Source organism: Danio aesculapii, chromosome 17, assembly GCF_903798145.1.
Source record: "Danio aesculapii chromosome 17, fDanAes4.1, whole genome shotgun sequence".
NCBI lineage: Eukaryota > Metazoa > Chordata > Actinopteri > Cypriniformes > Danionidae > Danio > Danio aesculapii.
Window position 1 is genome coordinate 1312013 of NC_079451.1, and position 26022 is coordinate 1338034.

Here is a 26022-nt window from a genome sequence, read left to right on the forward strand (position 1 = left end):
AGATTTTCCACAGAATTCCGGAGATTTTCCACAGAATTCCACAGATTTTCCACAGAATTCCACAGATTTTCCACAGAATTGCAGATTTTCCACATAATTCCGAAGATTTTCCACAGAATTCCGCAGATTTTCCACAGAATTTCCACAGATTTTCCACAGAATTTCCAGATTTTCCACAGAATTGCAGATTTTCCACAGAATTCCGCAGATTTTCCAGATTTTCCACAGAATTTCCAGATTTTCCACAGAATTTCCACAGATTTTCCACAGAATTTCCAGATTTTCCACAGAATTGCAGATTTTCCACAGAATTCCGCAGATTTTCCAGATTTTCCACAGAATTCCGCAGATTTTCCACAGATTTTCCACAGAATTCCGCAGATTTTCCACAGAATTCCACAGATTTTCCACTGAATTCCGCAGATTTTCCACAGAATTCCGCAGATTTTCCACAGATTTTCCACAGAATTCCGCAGATTTTCCACAGAATTCCGCAAATTTTCCACAGAATTCCGCAGATTTTCCACAGATTTTCCACAGAATTCCGCAGATTTTCCACAGAATTCCGCAAATTTTCCACAGATTTTCCACAGAATTCCGCAGAACGTATGGCAGACCAGAGAGCTTCATGTGTTGACGTCTAAATGATTCCTGCAAAATCTGTTTTCTTTTTCAAATATTTCCAAAGCTATGTCTAACAGAGCGACATTTTCACAGTATTTCCTACAATATTTTTTTCTACTAGAGAAAGTCTTATTTCTTTTATTTTGGCTAGAATAAAAGTAGTTGTTAATTTTTGATCAATACTATTAGCCCCCTTCAACAATATTTTTATTTGTCTACAGAAATGTTATACAATGACTTGCCTAATTAACCTAGTTAAGCCTTTAAATGTCACTTTAAGCTGAATACTAGTGTCTTGAAGAATATTATGTGCTGTCATCATGGCAAAGAGAAAAGAAATCAGCTATTAGAAATGAGTTATTAAAACTATTATGATTAGAAATGTGTTGAACAAAAATCTTTCTGTTAAACAGAAAATGGAGGAAAAATATCCAGATGACTAATAATTCTGACTTTAACTGTATGTGTTTGTTAGTGCACTCATGGTCAGCTGATGTGGTCTGCTCAGCAACACTAGACGCTCTCAGTGTCTGGTATTAAAGCTCATGCAGGAATGGTCACTATGTCCAGCTGCTCGGACACACCGGCCTCGATCCCACTGCCAAGGTTCCTCATTAAAATACCAAAGCCGGAGCTGGCATGAGCACCAGCGTTCATCTGACAAAACACAATGCTGGACGTACCGTAGCTGTGTTTCCATCCACCTATTTTTATGCGCATTTTGGAATATTTCATGAAAAATTGCGTACTGGAAACACCAAGAAGCGTATCAATTATTCAAATGCACATTAAAAAACAAATGCAAATAATTGAGTAGGATAAACCTTTTATCCGATAAGAAAATATGTGCATAAGCTATGATGGAAACACATTTAATAAACTCTGTGCATCAGTAAAGTGATGGAATTTAGTTTAAACAGATGATGATCAGATATATATGTGTGTTTCAGGGACTCTGCTGTAATGGAGTGTTTCCAGCACGTTGTTTTGCTGATTGTAAAAGGACTCAGCCGTCAGTCCGTCATCACAGCGCTTCAGTATTATTGTTATTCCCTCCAGAACTGTCTTGAGCATCTGCCTGCGCTTCCAAAGAGCGCCTCACGCCTGCAAAAGCTAGCGCATTCACTGCGTTCATTGTGTTGCGTCTTCGTCTTCTGAGGTGCAGCTCATTTATTAGAGAAGAACAAACTCCACAGTGATAAATCCCAACAGTGCATCAGACTACACTTCTCTCAGCGATATTTGATCCAGATTATCAGGAAGTGAGGATTCCGTTCTCTTCAGTTTCTCATTGACTGGAAACACTGCTTTATTCGCTAATGTTTTGTGTGATACTACAGTTTTGTGCAAAAGTTTAACTCAGATCTCATCGCTAGTGCACAGGTAATCTGTGTGTGTGTGTGTGTGTCCTCACCTGTCTTTGCGCACACTGTCTCATACACCACATGTTGTCCACTGGTGGTCGTGTGAGCTGCTGGAGTCTCAGATAAAGCTGTCCTGTGGACAAATAACATGATGATGAGTGAAATTTCTATTGTAGAAATGCTTTGTATTTCTGTGATATGACAACAGCATAAACTATTATGGGAATGATCGCCTCAGGTACTGATTATGTGCTTTGTTCAGTGTTAAATGCTCCCAATGTGAGTTTAAATATCATTTAATGTGACATTTACTGTCCTGCTGAAAGCAGCAGCCGATCGTTCACCTCAGATCTTGAAAATAAAATAACTAGCAGACGCTTTGAAAATGAAAGTAAGAACAACGTCAGTCACTCAGTAGCCTATTAATTAAATAATAGGCTAATAAAATAAACAAGAGACGCCAGGGGAGCGCGAGCGCAAAGTGCATTGAAAATGGTAAAGAAAACCAAGCGCCTCATACTTTTCACCTGCTTTTAGATGCTATACGTAAACAGACTCGGGTTGGGTTTTATCATCCCCATTTCAGGTCAGAATAACAACATACATGAAAATGAGTGCCGTATAGCAGTAGTGAGGAGATTGTAAATAAAGGATATAAGGATGTCGCCAGAGTGGCTTTTTGGTTTCTTTACCTGTGCATCCAGCCACTAGTTCCCCATCTGAAAGAGTTTTTAGCATCGGGGGTAATGTAGTCATTCAACTTCACGATTTGTAGTGTTGCAATATGGATTTGAATGATGATGGTCAGTTCCTTTACTTGAAAAACTCAGATTTGATCGTCATAATTAGTTTTGCTGACAGAGTTTGAGGTTTACTGCATCATTATTATTCACACCTTACTGATGTTGATTGAGCTACCTTAAAGTGTGCTTTGATTGTTCAGCGTTTATCAAGTTTAAGAGTCTCGTTACGTCACGGTCACACAAGGAAGACAAGGAGGATAACACTTCAAGGGAGGTTATTTAAGCTTAGCAAACAACTAATGTAAGGTGAAGCAGGTGAATGGCTATGCAGAGGGTGAGCGATCTCACATACAATCAGTTCAGTGGGTAAGCTCAATGCTTTGGTAAAACGCCAGCATAAGAATAGTCACTATAATCAGGTGTATCTGATACACAGGAGGAGGAGAACATCCGGAGGAGCACAGGAGAGAAGACGAGGAGGACCGTGCGTCTTTGATTCCAGCCAAAGACTGAGTGAGTGAGGTGAGTATTTATAGCGAGTGGTGATTGCAGGTGCAGGTGCGGGTGATTAGTAATCAGGTGAGGATTCACGGGTGTGGTGGATGCTGAGGGAGAGTGGTGATTAGGACTGCAGGAACGAGCCGAGGGTGTGACACGCTAACACTTATGCTTATTTTATTATAAGATAACTTAGTAATGTTTTGGATTGTCTCCAGAATAAACCACTGTTATACAATGACTTGCCTAATTACCCTAACTTTACCCTAATTACCCTAGTTAGGCCTTTAAATGTCATGTTAAGCTGAATACTAGTGTCTTGAAGAATATCTAGTCTAATATTATGTGCTGTCATCATGAAAAAAAATTGGGGGAAAATATACAGGGGGGCTAATAATTCAGACTTGAACTGTATTTCAAAACTATTTCATGTTGCATATAATAAAGAACTGAATTTGAGAGAATAATTCAGCCTCTGTGCTGTCATATCTGTGCTCTCTCTTGCAGTAAAAAGAGCCCTAATGACCGGCGCTCCCTCACAATCAGCACAAGAATAATGCACCTCTCTCTCTCACTCAAAAGAAGGAGAGCCGGCACAATTATCCCAGGCTAAACGGGGCCCGACATGCCTGTAACTCTGCACGTTAAATCCGCTAAGCATTTTTTGGGAACAATAAATAAAGGCGAGCTGGTATTTAAGCTCCAGGAGCAGAACGGGAGTTCGCCAGAGCCGCATTAGCGCACTAATGAGGGCGCACAGTGCTGCCTTGTAGGGGCCACAAAGTTGTCCTTTCATTTGGTTGCTCAGATAGAAAGGCTGAGAATTACACGTAAAACTCTCTCGCTCGCTCGCTTTACGCAGGAAATGACACTTCAGGGCTTTATTGGCGATCGGAGTTTAAGGCTATTAGTGTGTGCGGTCAGATGTGGACGGGCCGCGCGCCAAAAGCAGCACACAAGTGGAGGTGTGGAGCTTGTTAAATCGCAGCCGGGACACTCAGTAAATTCAGATCTGCAGAGGAGCAAAAACATTCATCTGAAGGCAAATACATACGATTTTAATCATTTTTTTTATATTTCCCAAGTGCTGTTAAACAGAGACTTTCGCAGTATTTCCTATAATCTTTTTTCTTCTGGAAAAAGTCTGATTTATTTTAGCTTGGCTGAAATGAAAGCAGTTTACAAACTATTTTAAGGTCAATATTATTCAACCCAGGCTCATTCTGAGAACGTAGTCCCGGGGACGTTTCTGGAGACCGCGAAATACATCCCGGGAGGTACGTATTTTTGCAGTTTTTGTTTTCGAGAATCCGCGAGAGGCCGCTGTGTGCGCTTTTTCCCGCGCCGTTCTCGCGTAAACCCGCTGGAGGCCGCTGTCGAACGACCTTTCGCCTGTCTGCCTGGATGACAGAATGATTGACCCGGTCGACCGGCCAATCGGCTGACCCACCCTCCTCCGTCCCTAAACCCAACCAACGACGATTCACAAAAGCCGTCCAGAAAAAGAAAAGCCCTCGTCTGATTTTTACCACGTTTTCGGATTTTGACCACATTCTCACCCTGTGATGAACTTGTTCGCTTCATTTTTTGGATTTTGTTTTTGTTTTCTTACCTGATTTCTGGAACCGCTCTTCCCCGGACTCAAACCTGGTCGTCGTCGTCGTCGTGGTCAGCCCCTCTCTGCGCCTCGAGTCCGCTTGAGTACACGAAGAGCTAACCGGACAAACTGGTTGCAGCGGGAAAGCCCTCCACACGGAGGCGAGCGGCCGGCCGGCAAGCGCCGAAGGGAACGGCGTCACTCCGCCCCGCAGCGTTCGCTAAAAAAAATTAAATGCAGCCGGACGTACCCCTGGCTACGTATTTCGCAGTCTCCAGAAACGTCCACGGGACTACGTTCTCAGAATGAGCCTGGGTTGATATTATTAGCCCACATTCAAAACAAACCACAGCTGTCCAATGATTTGCCTATATACTCTAACTTGCCTAATTAACCTGATTAACAATCACACTTTAAAGGGTCACCAAACACCGAAACACATGTTTGGAGATGTTGACAGTCATATATGTTTCCCACTGTGCTAAAAACACTATTAGGACACAAATATTTCACCAAAAAAAGGTGTAAATCTGTCATTCGTTCTTCCGGTTTGAAAATAAATTTTGAAGCTGCGTCACGCCGTTTAGATCATTGTGCACGTCTCAGCGTAGAGACTGGATGTCCGTACCGGGGGGTCTGTACAACGTGACGTCTTTGAGTTTTCATCATTAATTCATGAGAAAGACTTGGATCAAACCAATCAGCGCGCTCTATTGTGAATGAGCTGCAACTTCATTAATATGCATGATATAGCTTCGAAGACTGTTTTTACCTGTTACAATGTTCAGACGGCAGAGAGACGCCACGTTGTGTTGCCAACCGTAATTAAAACAAACGGAAGAAGAAGAATTATTGGGAGACACGGATCGTCAGTGTTGCGTTTATAAATGTGCCGCAACGAAGGTTTTATTTCCATTTCCCTGTTATGAGAGAGCAGCTGGACTCACACATGAAAAATTATGGTGGCCTTTATAAATATATTCTTTATAAATATATTTTTGTGTGTGTGTGTGTGCGTGCGTGTGTGTGAAGTAGAAAGAAACACAAGCAGGTTTTGAAACAATAAATGATGACAGAATTAATATTTTGGGGTGAACTGTCCCTTTAAATTTGATGCACTACACAAATTATGGAAACAAAAAATAAATAATCTTCAATAATAATCTTTAAACGCGTTTAAACTTTACATTTATAATTGTATATATTAATATATATAAATATATATATATATATATTCATGAATCTATTTTAGCCTAGTGTAGTCTATATGTCTATAATAAGGTTGCATTAGGTAATATTACTTCACTGAAAAAAAGTGTTGCTTGCAAAACTGTTGCAAACTATTTACTTGTGTTGAATTTAAACAAACAAATTAAATTTAATAATGTTCAACTTAATTTGTTTGTGTAAATTCAACACAAATAAATTGTTTACAACCACTTAACGTAAAAAAATTGAGTAAATCCAAGGAATCATCTTTGAATAATCTTTTTTTCGATGTATTTACTCACTTTATATGAACAAACAATGAACAATCCATTTACTACAGTATTTATCCGTCTTTTTTAACACTAGTTAATGGTACTAAAGTCATTCACTGTTAGTTGATGTTAACTCACAGTGCATTAACTAACGTTAACAGAAACAAATTGTAATAATGCATTAGTAAATGATGAATAAATGCTCTACAACTATTAGTAAACACATTAACTAATGAATTCTTAGTGTAAAGTGTGGCCATTTTGTCTTTCTAATACTTCAGTTTCTTATATGATAATTAGCTGGGCTGATCTTGATTCCCATTGGCCCCCAGAATGCTGTATCTAACAGTCAGAGCAGCTTATTAATGCTTTAGCAGAGATGAACGCTGGTATAAATCAGTGGCTGAACGTCTGAATCTGAAAGGGGAGATTTATCCTGCCGCGCTCCACAAAGCATCTCATAACAGTCCATATGATTCATGCGCTCTATTTCAGGATCCAGACAGATTTATGCAGAGGAACACACTGACGTTTAATCATTTTATTCAGGAAGACGATTCAGAGGACTTAAGGAGCACATATGTCATGCGGACTCCTGTTAATGCATGTTTAAGGAAACAGTTAGCTCAATACATTTTTAGCTGAACAATATTCCTTATTAGCAGAAAACAATAACCTTTCTTTTGTAGATACGACATTAATCTTAAGAGTATTTATCAGTCATGCTAGCTACATGCTCTCATGTTAACATTACGCTAGCAATGTTATGGTAGCATCAAGTTAACAATATGCATTATGTTGCCTACATGATTAGCATGCTGTTAGTATTACGCGATACGTTCTTAGCATCATTCTAGCGAGGTTAACGAAATGCATTACGTTAGCTACATGATACAGAACATTATGCGAAACATTCATAGCTAAGGGAATCATTCTAGCTACATGTTAGCATGTTGATAGCCACTCATGTTGACACAATCATGTTAGAGTCATCGTAGCTACATAATAATCGTGTTGCCATCGTGCTTGCTACATGCTAATCAAGTTAATGTCATGCTAGCCCAATCTAATCACAAGAATAAAATCCCAGTGCTGAGTTCCCCAAATAAGAAAAAGAAAGATTTATACAGTAAATTTACTTTGACTATTATTTCAAGGCTGGTCAAGCTGGTTTTAGCTGGATTTAGCTGGTCATTTTCCAGTCTGACCAGCTAAGACCAGGCTGGAAATGGCTGGAAACCAGCCTGGAAATGGCCAAAACCCCTCTAAAACCAGGCTGGTCAACCAGCGAAAACCAGCTAACCAGCCTAGGCTGGTTTAAGCTGGATTTTTCAGCAGGGAAGTAGTAGTTTACTGAGTTAAAAATCTTGCTTAGTGGTTTGTTAATAGTGTGAATTGTACATTAAAATAAAGTGTGAACAGCCAGAGTACTGACTAAAACTGAGATCAAATAAAAGCAAAACGTTACTCCTCCAGCGTCTTCACCTGTCGGTTTCTCCTTCAGTGTTTCCAATCCAGAGTTTCTGCGTTCAGGCTTCCGTTTTTCCCACACTTTCCCATGTCACACAGGCCAACCACAAAAATGCAGCGCGGCCGGGAGCGAGAGGCTCTGGAATTCCACACGGAGAGGGTAAACACGGTACGAGCAAACACTGCCGAGTCCAGAGCCTTTAACTTCATATCTCAGAGCTTCAGGAATCACCTCTGTTTCCCGCCTCTCCCTGTGTGCCTTTCCACACGCTAGCATTACTGCAGGGAAAACAGGAGCGAGTCTCCATCTCTGGACACACATCTATCTCTCGTTTCGGATTTCGTTTCAGACGTGCTGCCAAAGTACAAGTGTGGCTCCTTTTTTTACTTTAAATGTACAGTATAAGTCACCATTAACCTTTGCTGTAGTGTGTTCAAAACCTTTCTACTGTTGATATGACATTTGCCTTAAGAGTATTTACCATTCTACATGCTAATCATGTTAGCATTAGGCTAGCTATGTGTCAATCATGTTAGGATTACTCTAGCTACATGATTACTGTTGTTAGCATTATGCGAATCATTCTTAGCAACATTCTCCATACAAAGTAATTATGTTATCATCATGCTAGCTACATATTAATTATGTTAGCATCATGCTAGCTGCATGCTAATCATTTTAATGTCATGTTATCTCAAGCTACTCATATAAATAACATCCCAATGCTGAGTTTTAGCTGTATGTTACATTCTAGCTACATGCTAATCATTCTTAGCATTATTGTAGCTACAAACTGATTATGTTAACATCATGCTAACTACATAATAATCATGTTAGCATCATGCTAGCTGCATGCTAATCATGTTAATGTCATGCTATCTCAAGCTACTCATATAAATAACATCCCAGTGCCGAGTTCTAGCTGTATGCTACATGCTAATCATTCTAAGCATCATTGTAGCTACAAACTGATTATGTTAACATCATGCTAGCTGCATGCTAATCATGCAAATGTAATGCTTACCCAAGCTAATCGTATAAATTTCATTCCAGTTCCGAGTTTTAGCTGCATGCTACATTCTTGCTACATGCTAATCATTCTTAGCATCATTCTATCTTCAACCTAATTCTGTTAACATCATGTTAGCTACATAATAATCATGTTAGCATCATGCTAGCTGCATGATAATCATGTTAGTGTCATGCTATCTCAAGCTACTCATATAAATAACGTCCCAGTGCCAAGTTCTAGCTGTATGCTACATTCTTGCTACATGTTAATCATTCTTAGCATCATTCTACCTTCAACCTAATTCTGTTAACATCATGTTAGCTACATAATAATCATGTTAGCATCATGCTAGCTACATGCTAATCATATTACTGTAACACTAACCCAAGCTAATCATATAAATTACATCCCAGTGCCGAGTTCTAGCTGCATGCTACATTCTTGCTACATGCTAATCATTCTTAGCATCATTCTACCTACAACCTAATTCTTTTAACATCATGTTAGCTACATAATAATCATGTAAGCATCATGCTAGCTGCATGCTAATCATGCTAGTGTCATGCTATCTCAAGCTACTCATATAAATGACTCAAAGGATTAAGGCTGACCTGAAAGCAAACGGGAGTCTAACCTGGTACTTGTAAGGTATACCTAATAAATTGGCCGGTGATTGTATAAACTCGTACATTCCTAAACAACTTAAACTCCATCATCAATACTAGATCAATCTGAGCACACAGACTCATCTGTATTCGCGCCTTCAGGCTATATGCTAACGCTAATAAAGTTAATGAATGGAAACATTAAGATAATCTTCTACATAATGGTGTGTAATTGCTTTTGGAGCTGTGTGTGTGTGTGTGTGTGTGTGTGTGTGTTGAGTTCTCCATGGTGGCCACATGCTTCTAGCGAAGCGTCTGCTGGTATCGTAGCACAGCGTAGCGCTCGGCTAATGTTGTGTAATTGGGCCAAATGTGCAGCGTGGGAACCGGCGGAGCGAGCGCTACAGTTCACCTCCCACTGCTCTGCTGCAAACACAACACAACATCAGCTGCACACATAAACACCAGCACACTGTTTACCCCAGAGGCCTGCAGCGGGTGTGTGTGTGTGTGTTGATGTGATTGTGTTTGCATGTGTGTGTGTGTGTGTGTGTGTGTGTGTATGTATGTAGTGTGAGTATCTAAGTGTGTGTGTGCATGATGTAGTTTGTAGCATGTAGTATGTCTGTGTGCATGATAACAATGTGTAGGGTACATTGTGCATGTGTAGATGGTGTGTGTGTGTGTGTGCGTGTGTGTGTGTGTGTGTGTGCAGTGGCAGATGTCCTTAAATAATGTAGCCTTTGACAGCAAGCATCAGAGTTTCTTGAGATTGAATTAAGAGTAAGGAGTGATGAGGCGGGCGGTGCTGGATATGTGCGTACCTTGAAATAAAATCCTGCAAGCTCCCCTGTGTGCGCGTGAGTGTGTGTGTGCGCATGATGGCAACGTGTAATGTGTGTTTTTGTGTGTGGTGCATGCATGTGTAGTGTGTGTGTGTATATGTGCATGTGTAGTGTAGTGTGTGTGAGTTTGCATGTGCACATGATGACAATGTATAGTGTATGTGTGTGTGATGTCAATAAATGTGCTTCACAAACCCCACACACTCCGCAGAGACGCAGCACACTCCAGCGTTTCTTCATTCCTCAACGCTAAACATCCTGAAGACCTTTTATTTGGTCTTGAAACTCAAACCAGCAGCGGATGAGCAGCACATTAACCAGATTCAGGATATCAGCGAGCCCTCATACTGCTCATTTCACACACAACTGCTCAGACTGAAGCTGGAACTATTGATACACACCAGAAAACGACAGCATTCATTAAGCAGATGCGCATCTTCTGCTCTTCTGTAACGATGTTCATTCATTTTCCTTCAGCTTGGTCTCTTTATTAATCAGGGGTCGCCACAGCAGAATGAACTGCCAACTATTCCAGCATATGTTTTACACAGCGGATGCCCTTCCAGCTGCAACCCAGTACTGGGAAGCACCCATATACACTCATTCACACACACACACACACTCATACACTTCGGCTAAATAACTTCCCTATAGCGCATGTGTTTGGACTGCGGGGGAAACTGGAGCACCCGGAGGAAACCCACTCCAACACGGGGAGAACATGCAAACTCCACACAGAAAGGCTAACTGACCCAGCCGGGACTCGAACCAGTGACCTTCATACTGTTTTCTCATGTAATATTCTGTTTCTCACTGCGTCACAAAACAGCTTCTGGTTTATGAGGACCTTAAATGCGCGTCTGACCTGTGTGCTGTGGAGTGTGTGAGGGTCTTGCGTGTGCGTCCGTCTCTCGGGGTGCTGCTGGGGGGTTTGGGCGTCAGGATCCCACTCGTCTGGTTTAGGGTTCGAATGAAGGGCTGTTTCACAGGACTGCTGGGAGCCGCAGGTCGAGTTGAAGCTGCTGGTGTGTGTGTGTGTGACGCCAGAACAGCCTGACAACGCAGAAAGACAAGGGGAAGCTCATTAATACATTCATTCAACACTGAGGATTATCAAATGTGTCATCAAATCATCATTCAGAAGGATCGTGGGCAGAATTAGGGCTGCACAGTATATTGAGAAGTATTGTTATCGTGATAATAGTATACGCAATATTCATGTTGAAGAGAGCTGCAATGAAGGACACTTTGACACTTTTTAGATCCAAATAATTATCCATTGCTTTTTTTAAGCTAATAAATATAGCTTTGCTTTAGGGAAGGGTTCTAATCGCAAGAAATATCAATATCGCTAAATTGCTTATTTTGTATATTTATATTTTTCAAATTTAAGCTTTAAAAATATAGTAATCGTAGCGGTTGTCATCTATAATAATGTTTCCATTAGACTAGAAACAAGACAAAACCACTAAGAGAGATTGCGGTGTAATGCCTATTTCATTATTCTCCAAGATACACTGCAGAAATTATTTTCTTACTATAAGTTTTGTCTTGTATCTTGTCTAAACATCTTCAGATTCTTAAATTAAAAACCTTTTATGTGAAGCTGCTTTGACACAATCTACATTGTAAAAGCGCTAAACAAATAAAGGTGAATTGAATTGAATTCAAAAGCATTTTTGGACAAGTAAAGATCGCAGAAAAACAAAGTCTAAAAATGAAGTGGGTTGTTCCTGTAAAAAAGTCAAATAATCTGCCAATGGGATGAGTAAAATAATCTCTTTTTTTCTTTTCAAACCTAAAACAAGCTTATTTTGCTTGCTTTATGTAAAAACTCACTTAATTTTGACTTATTATTTCTAAAAACAAAACAATACTTTCTACTTGTCCAGAAAATACCAGTATTTACAGGACATTATGGAAAACTCAAACTAAATAGAAAATAGTGATTTGCAGATTTACTTTGACTTGTGTTTCATGTCAGACAATATGAACTCAAAATATCTGATGTTTTGTCTGGTCAACTTCATTTCATTTGTAAATATTCCTCCTTTCCCGTCATTCAGACCTGCAACACAGTCCTAAAACAGTTGTGACAGGAGCAGTTTAGGGCAGTGATCAGGTAAACTTGTGAAGTTATGATGTGATGTGAAACAGGTGATGTGAACAGGTGATTTTATGATTTGGTACAAAAGCAGCATGAAGAAAGGTCTAGTCCTTTAGGAGCAAAGATGGGCCGAGGATCACCAGTTCGCCAACAAATACATGAGAAAATAATTGAAATGTGTAAAAATAATGTTCCTCAGAGAAAGAGGGGAAGACATCTGGATATTTCACCTTCAACAGTGCAGAACATCATTAAAGATTGAAGGAATCTGGAGGAGTTTCAGTGCGTAAAGGACAAGAGTGCAAGCCTAAGCTGAACAACCGTGACCTCCGATCCCTCAGGGGGCGCTGCACCAAGAATCCTCATTTATCTATAAGCCAGATCAGCACATGGGCTCAGGAGTACTGCGGTAAACCTTAGTCAAGCACCACAATATGGAGTTACATCCACAAATGCCAGTGAAAACTGTACTGTGCCAAAAGGAAGCCCTATGTTAACAGTGTCCAGAAGCGTTGTTGACTTCTTTGGGCTCGCAGGCATCTGGGATGGACCATCACGCAGTGGAAACGTGTACTGTGGTCTGTTGAATCAGTATTTCAGGTGTTTTTTTGGGGGGATAAATGTACGCAGTGTGCTCCGGACCACAAAGAATGAGGATCATCCAGACTGTTACCAGCAACAAGTCCAAAAGCCAGGGTCTGTCATGGTATGGGCTTGTGTCAGCGCCCTTGGCAAAGGTAACCTGCACTTCTGTGATGCTCCATTAATGCTGAAAATACAATATGGTGCCTTCCTTTCCAAGAACGCCCATGCATATTTCAACAAGACAATGCAAAACCATATTTTGCACACATTACAGAGTCCTGCTGTGGAGGAAGAGGATACAGGTACTAGACTGGCCTGCCTGCAGTCCTGACCTGTCTCCAATAGAGAATGTGTGGTTGAAGCACAAAATGTGACATTGCAGACCCCGTATTGTTACCTGAAACGCTTCTTCTTCATCATGTCTTCAGTTCCTAAACATCTTTTTAAGTGTTGTGAAAAGAATGGCAACATTACAAAGTAGTAAATGCTGTTCAAACTTTTTTTGAATTTTATTTGAATGCGTGTTTATTTTGAAAAACATAACTATAATAATCATGAGGAACACATTAAATAATGTTTGCTGTTTTGTCTGCCATGAAATACAAGTCAAAGTAAAATTGGAAATCTACTTTCTTTTTTATTTGTGTTTTCCATACTGGCAGAACATTTTCTGATTTGGGCTTGTAAGAACCTTTAGATATTTGGACAAGAAACAAGATAAAACTCTACATAATAAACGCTATTTTCTGCTATGTGTAGCATTGCATCCTCATTGTTTATTATTCTAACATTTGTGTGTCTGTCTATTTCAGGACTTCCAGCAGAAGAGGCTTGAAATAAAGCAAAAGAATAAAGTCCTCATCTTAGTCTTCATTAAAAGCAGCATATTTATTTTCTTCCTGCGGGTCATTCCAGGTCAGCCTCCAAAAACCAGTTCATTCACTCGGATGGAAGAAAGAAATGACACGGCTTATCATAACAGCCGTTAAATGCTTTATAATCGGACATACCAAAACACCAGGGATTCCTCACATTTCATTCTTGTTTGGACAAGTTTTCATCCGAGCGAGTGCCTGGACTCGGCAAACACACAGCTGAAGTCAGAATTACTAGCCCTCCTGAATTATTAGCCCCCCTGTATGTTGTTTTTCCAACACATTTCTAATCATAATAGTTAATAACTCATCTCTAATAACTGATTTATTTTCTCTTTGTCATGATGACAGTAAATAATGTTAGATATTCTTCAAGACACTAGTATTCAGCTTAAAGTGACATTTAAAGGCTTAACTAGGGTAATTAGGGTAAAGTTAGGGTAATTAGGCAAGTCATTGTATAACAGTGGTTTATTCAGGAGACAATCCAAAACTAATATTGCTGAAGGAGGCTAATAATATTGACCTTAAAATGGCTTTAAAACAATTAAAAACTGCTTTTATTCTAGCTGAAATAAAACAAATAAGACTTTCTCTAGAAGAAAAAATATTATAGGAAATACTGTGAAAATTTCTGAATCTGTTAAACATCACTTGAGAAATACTTAAAAAAGAATCGTATTCTCCACGCTGATATGCGATTTAATGGCTACCGTTTATTGATTCGGATGTGAATGCATTTTTTCCGTCTGTGAGGGAGTTGTGAGTCCAATGCGTTTGATGAATGAGTGGACGGGACGTATCGGTTAGCGGTTTTACGTCGCGGGGCAAAAAAGGGCACCTTTATAATGTTGCCAGGTGGATGAGGGCCAAAACAGCGCAGGAGCCATGGAGTCTGAACCCAACAGACCAATAACACACTTCACCCAATACTGCTCTCTCTTCAACTGATTCCATCAGGAACGCAAATCAAGCAAAAGCAATCGAGAGGTCATGTTACAGCCAGATAGACACAGTTGTAACTTTAGTTTGCACGCTCTCAAAAAAAGACTTTTGCTGTTTGTTCAAACTAGTTATGAGCTATTCCATGCAAATGTCAACCTTGGCAAAAAAAGAATAAGTTTTCACCAAAATAGCAAGTTTTTGTGTAGGCTAGTATTTTACAGTAAAGTTTTACAGTACTCAAAAATGTCTCTGTCAGTCTTTTCAAACTATTATATTTGATTTACCAAAGTCATACAAGTGGCAATTTACATCTGTCACATGCATAACGGAGAGACGTCACATCCATCACAGAGTTTTTGCTCATAAACACAAAAATGTCAAATAAAATAAACTCAATCATGTTTGTTCTGTAGTGACTTGACTTCTCCTGTTGATTAGCATTGTTTCTTTTGAATTATGCCCAGTTTAATTCACAGAATTTCTACAAAGACTGTAAACTCGCAGACTTTTTTAGATAACATCCATAACGCATGTTTATTTCCCTCAATTCATTTATAAAAATGTTTTCAGATTGATATTTTTCTGATCCCACAACTCTGTGGTTAGTACTGGGATGTTTGAATATAATGTTAACATAAACTGTCTGAGGGAATTTACATGCAAAAAAAATAAAAATCGGTGTAGTTTTCTGTACATACACTCATTGGCCATTTTGTTAGGTACACTTGTGCAACTGCTCGTTAACGCAAATTTCTAATCAGCCAATCACATGGCAGCAACTCAATGCGTTTAGGCATGTAGACATGGTCAAGATGATCTGCTGCAGGTCAAAGCAAGCATCAGAATGGGGAAGAAAGGGGATTTAAGAGACTTTGAGCGTGGCATGGTTGTTGGTGCCAGACGGGCTGCTCTGAGTATTTCAGAAACTGCTGATCTACTGGGATTTTCACGCACAACCATCTCTAGGGTTTACAGAGAATGAAAAAGAGGAAATATCCAGTGAGCGGCAGTTCTGTGGGCGCAAATGCCTTGTTGATGCCAGAGGTCAGAGGAGAATGGCCAGACTGGTTCCAGCTGATAGAAAGGCAACAGTAACTCAAATAAGCACTCGTTATAACCGAGGTCTGCAGAAGAGTATCTCTGAACACACAACACGTCCAACCTTGAGGCGGATGGGCTACAGCAGCAGAAGACCACACCGGGTGCCGCTTCTGTCAGCTAAGAACAGGAAACTGAGGCTACAATTCACACAGGCTCACCAAAACTGGACAATAGAAGATTGGAGAAACGTTGCCTGGTCTGATGAGTCTCCATTTCTGCTGCCACATTCGGATGCTCGGCTCAGAATTTGGCCTCAACAACATGAAAGCATGGATCCATCCTGCCTTGTATCAGCGGTTCAGGCTGCTGGTGGTGGTGTAATTGTGTGGGGGAGATTTTCTTGGCACACTTTGGGCCCATTAGTAGTGTATGAGTGTGTGCGTGAGAATGTGAGAGTGTATGGGTGTTTCCCAGCACTAAGTCGAAGGAAAATCAATAAATTAATTAATTAGTGAATGAATGGTCATCCATTACCTATTACATGCTTGATGAAAAGTAGACTGAGTTGTATGTTAACAAATATTTCTTAAATATATCCTGTCAAATTCTGTAGAGGATAATTTTATTGACTTCTGCTATCATTTTACTTGATATTTGATTCATTCACATGCAAATTGTGATTGTTGATACACTACAGTAATTACTGTAATGTAAATATATTGAATTTTCTATCAGAAATGACTGCCATTGGTCACCCAATACACATTATACTGTGTTTGATGGAAAGTAGACACAAACTTTGTCACAAAGTTGACTAAAAAACGGTTGCCTCAATGTTTTTGTTTTCCAAAGTAAAGTGTGTGTAGGACTGCGAGAGGAATATGAGGGAGTATCCACTGACTCATGAACACAGATGACCACACACTGGAGATCTCACTGATTTATAGTAATCCAGCATGAGTTCTGCTCTCTGACACTTAATGAAGGCCTCTGGAGAATCTGATTGTCTTCACAGCACCAGAGACAAAGAGATTTTCCCATAATCCCCTGCAGAATGCGATCCACGAGTGCCAAGACAAATAAATCTCCAATTGCATTAATTAGGGGCCGACGTCAACAGTGAACGGTGACATCAGTGCACAGTATTGCGACACTGATATAAATGTGATGCAGTCATGCGAGCTCACTGGTGTTTACAGGATCTGAGAGTCAAACGCAGCAGGAGATCGGGTTTCAACTGGAGAAACAACGAGAGCCGTCACATGTTTCGGGTCTCATACTTACAAACTCACGGTGGTCCGACATTTGTTGACCGTGCATCTTTTGTGTTCGATGTTCGTTTGAACATTGCTGTTGCATATTCTGCCAATGTAAACTGTATTACAGTTGAAGTCAGAATTATTAGCCCCCCAGTATTTTTGTACCAATTTCTGTTTAACGAAATTCTGTTTCAACACATTTCTAAACATAATAGTTTTAATAACTCATTTCTAATAACTGATTTCCGTTATCTTTGCCATGATGACAGCACATAATATTAGACTAGATATTCTTCAAGTATTCAGCTTAAAGTGACATTTGATGCGATTCTCCCATTCTACCACATCCCAAAGGTGCTCTATTGGATTGAGCTCTGGTGACTGTGGAGGCCATTTTAGAACAGTGAACTCATTGTCATGTTCAAGAAACCAGTCTGAGATTATTGGCGCTGACATGGTGCGTTATCCTGCTGGAAGTAGCCATCAGAAGATGGAGACACTGTGCTCATAAAGGGATGGACATGGTCAGCAACAATACTCAGGTAGGCTGTGGTGTTGACACCATGCTCAATTGGTACTAATGGACCCAAAGTGTGCCAAGAAAATCTCCCCCACACCATTACACCACCACCAGCAGCCTGAACCGCTGATACAAGGCAGGATGATCCATGCTTTCATGTTGTTGAGGCCAAATTCTGAGCCGAGCATCCGAATGTGGCAGCAGAAATGGAGACTCATCAGACCAGGCAACGTTTCTCCAATCTTCTATTGTCCAGTTTTGGTGAGCCTGTGTGAATTGTAGCCTCAGTTTCCTGTTCTTAGCTGACAGGAGCGGCACCCGGTGTGGTCTTCTGCTGCTGTAGCCCATCCGCCTCAAGGTTGGACGTGTTGTGTGTTCAGAGATGCTCTTCTGCAGACCTCGGTTGTAACGAGTGCTTATTTGAGTTACTGTTGCCTTTCTATCAGCTGGAACTAGTCTGGCCATTCTCCTCTGACCTCTGGTATCATCAAGGCATTTGCGCCCACAGAACTGCCGCTCACTGGATATTTCCTCTTTTTCAGACCATTCTCTGTAAACCCTAGAGATGGTTGTGGCTGAAAATCCCAGTAGATCAGCAGTTTCTGAAATACTCAGAGCAGCCCTTCTGGCACCAACAACCAACAAGGCCTATATGCATTGAGTTGCTGCCATATGATTGGCTGACGAACAGTTGGACAGGTGTACCTAATAAAGTGACCGGTGACTGTATATCGTAGTATCTGTCAGTAGCTGGGTTTTCATTATCACGTGAAGCGAATCGGTTCAAGATACGTAAAAAAACTAATAAAATTAAATCCCAAATATGAATAAGGTGTGCTTTTATCATGTTGTTAGAACCACTGACTATAGTATTGGTAACCTAGCAACCAACAGTAAACAATGCAAGCATAATAAAGTCACGTGGGTGTACGTTAGAGTTTATTCGGCAAATGCGATTCACTCTTCATTCGCATTAACTCTTTACGCACAAAAGTCCAAAAGTGAGCACACAAATCTTTACGCAAATAAAAGGATTTATTTAAATGGAAGTTTTCATTGTTTATTTCTCATATGAATACGAGGCTTTTCCTGTTCAACAGCGTAACTCACTGCTCAACAACCACAAAACGATACATTACTGGAGAAAACACGGCATCTTTGCTGTTTCTTCTTACTTGCAGTATTTTTTGCACCACTAGATTTATTGATCAACTCAGGATTGCAATTAATGGCATATTATTATAGCTCATTTTCACAAACAAAAGAAAGATGAGAATTTCTAGTCTTTCTGAAAGCAAAATGCACAATGTTTGAACAATTAATCTGTGCAGGTTAATCCACTGGGAAAACATCTGTTTTGGTCATCTTCAAACAAAGTCTGAGCTTCTGCATCTGCATTAGGATTGGCTGCTTCTCTGATGATGTCAGTTTGACGCTTCAGCCACAATATTTTTAACCACACCCCCCTTACCGTTAGTTTGCTATGAGGGAATGATGCACAAAAAGCCCCGCCCGCTACTCACTTGTCTAATTCAGATGGAAGTACATTAACACACTGATATAAAGGACTCTATGGAGGATGAGGGAGCTCTCAGATTTAAAAAGATCTAAAATACTGTAATTCGTGTTCTGAAGATAAATAAAGGTCTCAGGAACAACATGAGGGTGGGTAATTACAGACTAAATTTTCATTTTTGAGTGAACTAACCCCTTTAAGGATGTTTCTGGGTGAGCCACAACTAAAGGGGTCAGATCACAGAGCTCTGTATAGTCTTCAAGCATGATGTGAAGAATACAGAAAGCCCGTGTCAGTGTTACCTGATGGCGTGTGCGGCTCTGGTCCAGCAACTGTCTGGATCTGAGTTTCTGCTGCTGAAGCTGCTGGATGGCGAACTGAAGCTGATAGCTGCTCGCTGCCGACCGCTGCTTCTGACTGCCCGAAACACCATCACACACTGACTCGGCTTCACACGCAGCCCTGAAACTGAAGAGACACAACATCAAAACATCATCATCATCACATTCATTATCATCATCATCACCATCCTATTGATTATCATCATCAAACAAATGTAGAAGCTGTGTCCCAATTCACATACTATCCATCATAAATAGTAAGCAAAAATAGTCCAAAATCATGCTCAAAAATAATAATAGGTATTGTTACTTACTGTTTACCATGTACTTATTAATGTCCTTCCCCAAGAAAATGTGTGAAAAATACCTTCATAAAGGACTACAGGATGAGGAAAGCCTCATTATAGCAATTCTCCATAGTATTAACGGCTTATTTGGCTGCATTCCTCAATGCCTTGCATAAAAGAGTAAGGAATATATGCGAACGTAAATACAGAAGTGAATTATTCTAGTAAACAGCAGCTCTTGAGCAACAGCCTACATGAGAACAGCAGAACTGGAGACACTTGGGATCAGAGAGTCATGCGAAAGAGCCGTCCACCCATGCACTTCTCATTTCTCATCACGGTTTGTGTGTTGGAAAAACAAATGGTGACCCGTGACACACGAGCTGAAATAGCAGCACATCTACAGCACAAACCTTGGACGTTCACCATCTGCTTCAACAACAGCTTGAGCTGAAGAACTAACCTGCCGTATCTCTGGTAATGCTGTAAACTGCATAGAAAGCCCAAAGAACAACAATACCAAACACAACAACTGTAATTTCAAATGCTATTTCATTTTAAATATAATACTCGCAAACACATCGCATAAAGAAGCTTTTACAGTAACTCCTAAAACTCATAAAAATTAAGGTTACGCTTAATTTTAAGGTGTCCTTGTTACAGTATGACAATTTAAGTATAAGTACTGAGTAAAATAAATGACCTATATTATGTATATGGTTAGGTTTATGTAACAAGGACAACTTAAAATGACAAGTTTACGTGTTTTCAATTCAATTTAATTCACCTTTATTTGTATAGCGCTTTGACAATGTAGATTGTGTCAAAGTGTTACCAAATAACATTTGGTATTGGTGAATAAATATACTGTAATAAATGCTGCGGCTCACTGGTAGCATTATGGTAAAGTATCTCTGTGTTGTGCTGCAGTGTGAGCTCTCATTAACACAACACTGTTATCCCAGGCTGGAATTTCTCACTCGCCAACCAGAGGAAAGTGCTGTGAACCCTGAGCACATCTGGGTTCAATTAAGGTGCATAAAAAGCTTTTATTAAAACGAGGTCATCAATGTATCGCTTACAGCTATTTTTAGTCCCGCGACCTCTTAAATCCAGCATGTGTGCAAGAAACCTTTGTTTCGGCAGTAAAATACAACTCCTAGAAGGTATCGAGTTCAGTTTATTCACATTCCCTCATTTCTGACCGAACGGAATTCTGTCGAATCCATCGCAAGTACAGCTGAGAGTAAAATACACAGTAAATGTACAAATCTACAGTGAAAATTAGTATATAGTATAAAATATAGTTTAAAGCATAACTCTACAGCAATGCAGAAAACTACATTCTAATGGATTGAATGGCTGCCAAAAATGGATTAATCAAAGGTCAGTGATTAAAATGACCCAATAGTAACTAAAAATCGTTTTTAAAATGTGTTGATATTGATTCTATGATGGCAGACGCTCATGTCTGATCCAAAAAAAGTATGTATTATGTTAAAAAATATCCAAATTTCTATTCATTTAGTAGATAAATCATTGAAGATTATGTTCAAACATTTTTGTAATCTGCATTTTTTCACAAATAAAAAAAGTATGTAAAATCTGTATGTAAATCACTATAATACCTTCTAATATAATGATTTGTTTTTTTTAATAAAGCATAAAATTAAAAAAGCAGTCGGTGGAATTTTTAGAACTGTCAAATTAAAAGTCCCACTGACAGAATGCCAATCAAAATCAATCAATCAATCAATCAATCAATCAATCAATCAATCAATCAATCAATCAATCAATCAATCAATCAATCAATCAATCAATCAATCAACCAACAATCCAACCAACTAACCCATCAATCTATAAACCAACCAACTAACCAAATGAAAATCAATCAATTAACCAACCCATCAACCAACCAACCAAACAATCAAATCAATCAATCAATCAACCAAACAATCAATCAATCAATCAATCAATCAATCAATCAATCAATCAATCAATCAATCAATAAACCAACCAACCCATCAACCGACCAAACAATCAAATCAATCAAATCAATTAACCAACCTTCAATCAACCAACCATCCCACCAATTAATGAATCAATCAATCAACCAACCAACCACTCAACCCATCAACCAACTAAACAATCAAATCAATCAATCAATCAATCAATCAAATCAATCAGTTAATCAACCATTAAATCAACCAATCAATCAAATCAAATCAAATCAAATCAAATCAAATCAAATCAAATCAAATCAAATCAAATCAAATCAAATCAAATCAATTAATCAATCAATCAAATCAATCGGTCAATCAACCAATCATCGCACCAATCAATCAATCAATGAACAAAAAAAAACACTCAACCCATCAACCAACCAAACAATCAAATCAATCACTCAATCAACCAATCAACTAATGCATGAACCAACCACCCCACCAATCAATCAATCAATCAATCAATCAACCAATCAATCATGAGTTGGTAATCATTCTTGAAACACGTTGTCCCTGCACAGATGTGACCTCATACAGATCCAGACTCTTTGTTTGCTGCAGGACCAAAGATCCTTGTTGTTTGCTTTGACCTCAAAAACTAGAAAGATTAATAAAAAAGGGAAACTACAGTGAAGTGAGTGAGTGTTGAACTCAACCTACTCGCCAACGATATGACAGTGAAATGAACCCAACAAACAAAATAATGACTCAGCAAGTTCTGAAACAGGTCCAAAGATGAAAGAATATTTGATGTTTTCAGTGCAAGAGCCCTTTAAAGGGAGAATGATTTGTATGTAGTGTGTGAGACGGAGAGATGCTGAGTCAGTAGGGAGTGACTGATCTCTGGCTCCAGACTCATATCTGAGGCAAATGGTCAGGAGGAGGACAAAGGAGCACTAATGGTAGCAGAGATGAATTGAACAGGAGATAATACCGCCTCTTAAAGCACCGCAGTGATGATGTATGTTAGTGGACCGACTGTTCGCAACACTCTTGGCAAAAACAAAACTGGATTCTTTTCCACTGAGAGGAATATAAATGAATGATCACATGACCTCAACATCAGGTTAACAACTTGTCTAGTCACTATTGAACCAAAAAATCCTAAACAGGTTGAATGAGAACAGTGTGATTATAAACACACTAAAGATGTGCAAATGAGTAGAGTGGGTAATGAGTAGAAGATGAGTGAGTTAGTCAATTAATTTACCTGTTAACTAGTTAGTCAATGAGTTGAACTGTTGACTAATGAGTAGAAGAGTTTACATGTTGACTGGTGAGTAGATGAGTTTACCTGTTGACTAGTGAGTAGACGAGTTTACCTGTTGACTAGTGAGTAGATGAGTTTACCTGTAGACTAGTGAGTAGATGAGTTGACCTGTTGACTAGTGAGTAGACGAGTTTACCTGTTGACTAGTGAGTAGATGAGTTTACCTGTTGACTACTGAGTAGATGAGTTTACCTGTTGACTAGTGAGTAGTTGAGTTTACCCGTTGACCAGTGAGTAGATTAGTTTAAATGTTGATTAGTGAGTAGATGAGTTTACCTGTTGACTAGTGAGTAGATGAGTTTACCTGTCGACTAGTGAGTATATGAGTTTACCTGTTGACTAGTGAGTAGATGAGTTTACCTGTCGACTGGTGAGTAGATGAGTTTACCTGTCGACTAGTGAGTAGATGAGTTTACCTGTTGACTAGTGAGTAGATGAGTTTACCTGTCGACTAGTGAGTAGATGAGTTTACCTGTTCACTAGTGAGTAGATGAGTTTACCTCTTGACTAGTGAGTAGATGAGTTTACCTGTTCACTAGTGAGTAGATGAGTTTACCTCTTGACTAGTGAGTAGATGAGTTTACCTGTTCACTAGTGAGTAGATGAGTTTACCTCTTGACTAGTGAGTAGATGAGTTTACCTGTTCACTAGTGAGTAGATGAGTTTACCTGTTGACTAGTGAGTAGATGAGTTTACCTGCTGACTAGTGAGTAGATGAGTTTACCTGCTGACTAGTGAGTAGATGAGTTTACCTGTTGACTAGTGAGTAGATGAGTTTACCTGTTGACTAGTGAGTAGACGAGTTAACCTGTTGACTAGTGAGTAGATGAGTTTACCTGTTGACTAGTGAGTAGATGAGTTTACCTGTTGACTAGTGAGTAGATGAGTTTACCTGTTGACTAGTGAGTAGACGAGTTAACCTGTTGACTAGTGAGTAGATGAGTTTACCTGCTGACTAGTGAGTAGATGAGTTTACCTGCTGACTAGTGAGTAGATGAGTTTACCTGTTGACTAGTGAGTAGACGAGTTTACCTGTTGACTAGTGAGTAAACGAGTTAACCTGTTGACTAGTGAGTAGATGAGTTTACCTGTTGACTATTGAGTAGATGAGTTTACTTGTCGACTAGTGAGTAGATGAGTTTACCTGTTGACTAGTGAGTAGATGAGTTTACCTGTTGACTAGTGAGTAGATGAGTTTACCTGTTGACTAGTGAGTAGATGAGTTTACTTGTCGACTAGTGAGTAGATGATTTACCTGTTGACTAGTGAGTAGATGAGTTTACCTGTTGACTAGTGAGTAGATGAGTTTACCTGTTCACTAGTGAGTAGATGAGTTTACCTGGTGACTAGTGAGTAGATGAGTTTACCTGTTGACCAGTGAGTAGATGAGTTTACCTGTTGACCAGTGAGTAGACGAGTTTACTTCTTGACTAGTGAGTAGATGAGTTTACCTGTTGACTAGTGAGTAGATGAGTTTAACTGTTGACTAGTGAGTAGATGAGTTTACCTCTTGACTAGTGAGTAGATGAGTTTACCTGTTGACTAGTGAGTAGATGAGTTTACCTGTTGACTAGTGAGTAGATGAGTTTACCTGTTGACTAGTGAGTAGATGAGTTTACCTGTTGACTAGTGAGTAGATGAGTTTAACTGTTGACTAGTGAGTAGATGAGTTTACCTGTTGACTAGTGAGTAGATGAGTTTACCTGTTGACTAGTGAGTAGATAAGTTTACCTGCTGACTAGTGAGTAGATGAGTTTACCTGTTGACTAGTGAGTAGATGAGTTTACCAAGTTCTTTTTTTCTTGTTAACAAAAATAGCCTCGTTTTTGAAACAAAAGAATTGCATGCGGTGTGATCGGCTCTTAAACTGCAGAGGTTTAAAGCGTAATGTAGGACTGCATGTGGAGCCATGGAAAGCTGACAGCCGATTTTGCATTATCCCCACAGCAGGACCCTACATTCCTCCAGCCTATGACACAATCCCAAACCTAAATATTCAATAATTATGACATTCCATTACCATGTCTATTATTACCATTATCATCATCGCCATCATCCACAAGTGGTACCAATAACTTACTGGAAATGAATCTCTACCCTGGCCAAGAAAAAAGGCAAGTCGTCCAAGTGGAGCTAAAATTACCCAAATATTTCAGGCTTACGACAACACTGCCACATACCTAATGCGAGAAATAATAACCCAGGCGTTCACTCGGCTGCTGGACTGGGTTTGGCGAGCGGGCATTCTTCACTAGCGTTAGACTAAACGTGAGGACAATAGCGTGAAGTGCTGATCCAGCATACCTGACAGCTCCTGGCTACAGCTATCTTCAAAGGTCCCTGCTTCTCTTTGAACGCCATTACGCTTTAAACCCCTTTGGCTTCCACAACAGCGCACTTAACGGCTTCAGCATGTTTGGCACAGACCACCGGCCCCAAAATCTTGGATGTGGAGGAGGTTCTCAAAAAAAAAAAGACCAAAAAACGGCCTCAAACATTAAAGACAGCGCTGAGTCAAAAACAGGGTCGAGCAGTATATCATCTGATATTATGATGCATTATTAGGTCAACGTTCGCTTCAGATTCTCCACGTTTTGAAGGCCAACACTATCTGGCTTGTTTTCCTGTACAAATATCTAAACATTTGTAAAAACAAGATGAATTTACTTGAGAAGCAAAATGACTAAGCAGATTAAGTCTTCTTTTCTGTGTTTCTGTGTCATTAATTTTCTGTCCGCTTAGTCCCTTATTTATCAGGGGCCACCACAGTGGAATGAACCGCCAACTATTCCAGCATATGTTTAACGTAGCGGATGCCCTTCCAGCCACAACGCAGTACTATGAAACACCCATACACACTTGCAGTCTTTGGACTGTGTGGGAAACACCCGGAGGAAACCCACGCCAACATGGGGAGAACATGCAAACTCCACACAGAAACACTAACTGGCCCAGCTGGGACTCGAACTAGCAACCTTCTTGCTGTGAGGTGACAGTGCTAACCACTGAGCCACCGTGCCACCCAAAACAAAC

The 26022-nt window shown here is 39.8% G+C and overlaps 1 protein-coding gene across 1 annotated transcript in view; it reads right to left on the reverse strand.

Annotated features, from left to right (window-relative positions):
* The window catches only part of ttll5 (tubulin tyrosine ligase-like family, member 5), a 119418-nt gene that overhangs the window by 7713 nt on the left and 85683 nt on the right, over positions 1 to 26022 (reverse strand). The window contains exons 29-31 of the mRNA XM_056477629.1: positions 19391 to 19556; positions 11106 to 11293; positions 2039 to 2121 (exon numbers count right to left, since the gene is read on the reverse strand). Coding sequence (XP_056333604.1) covers positions 2039 to 2121; positions 11106 to 11293; positions 19391 to 19556 — 437 coding nt within the window. The remainder of the gene's footprint in view (positions 1 to 2038; positions 2122 to 11105; positions 11294 to 19390; positions 19557 to 26022) is intronic.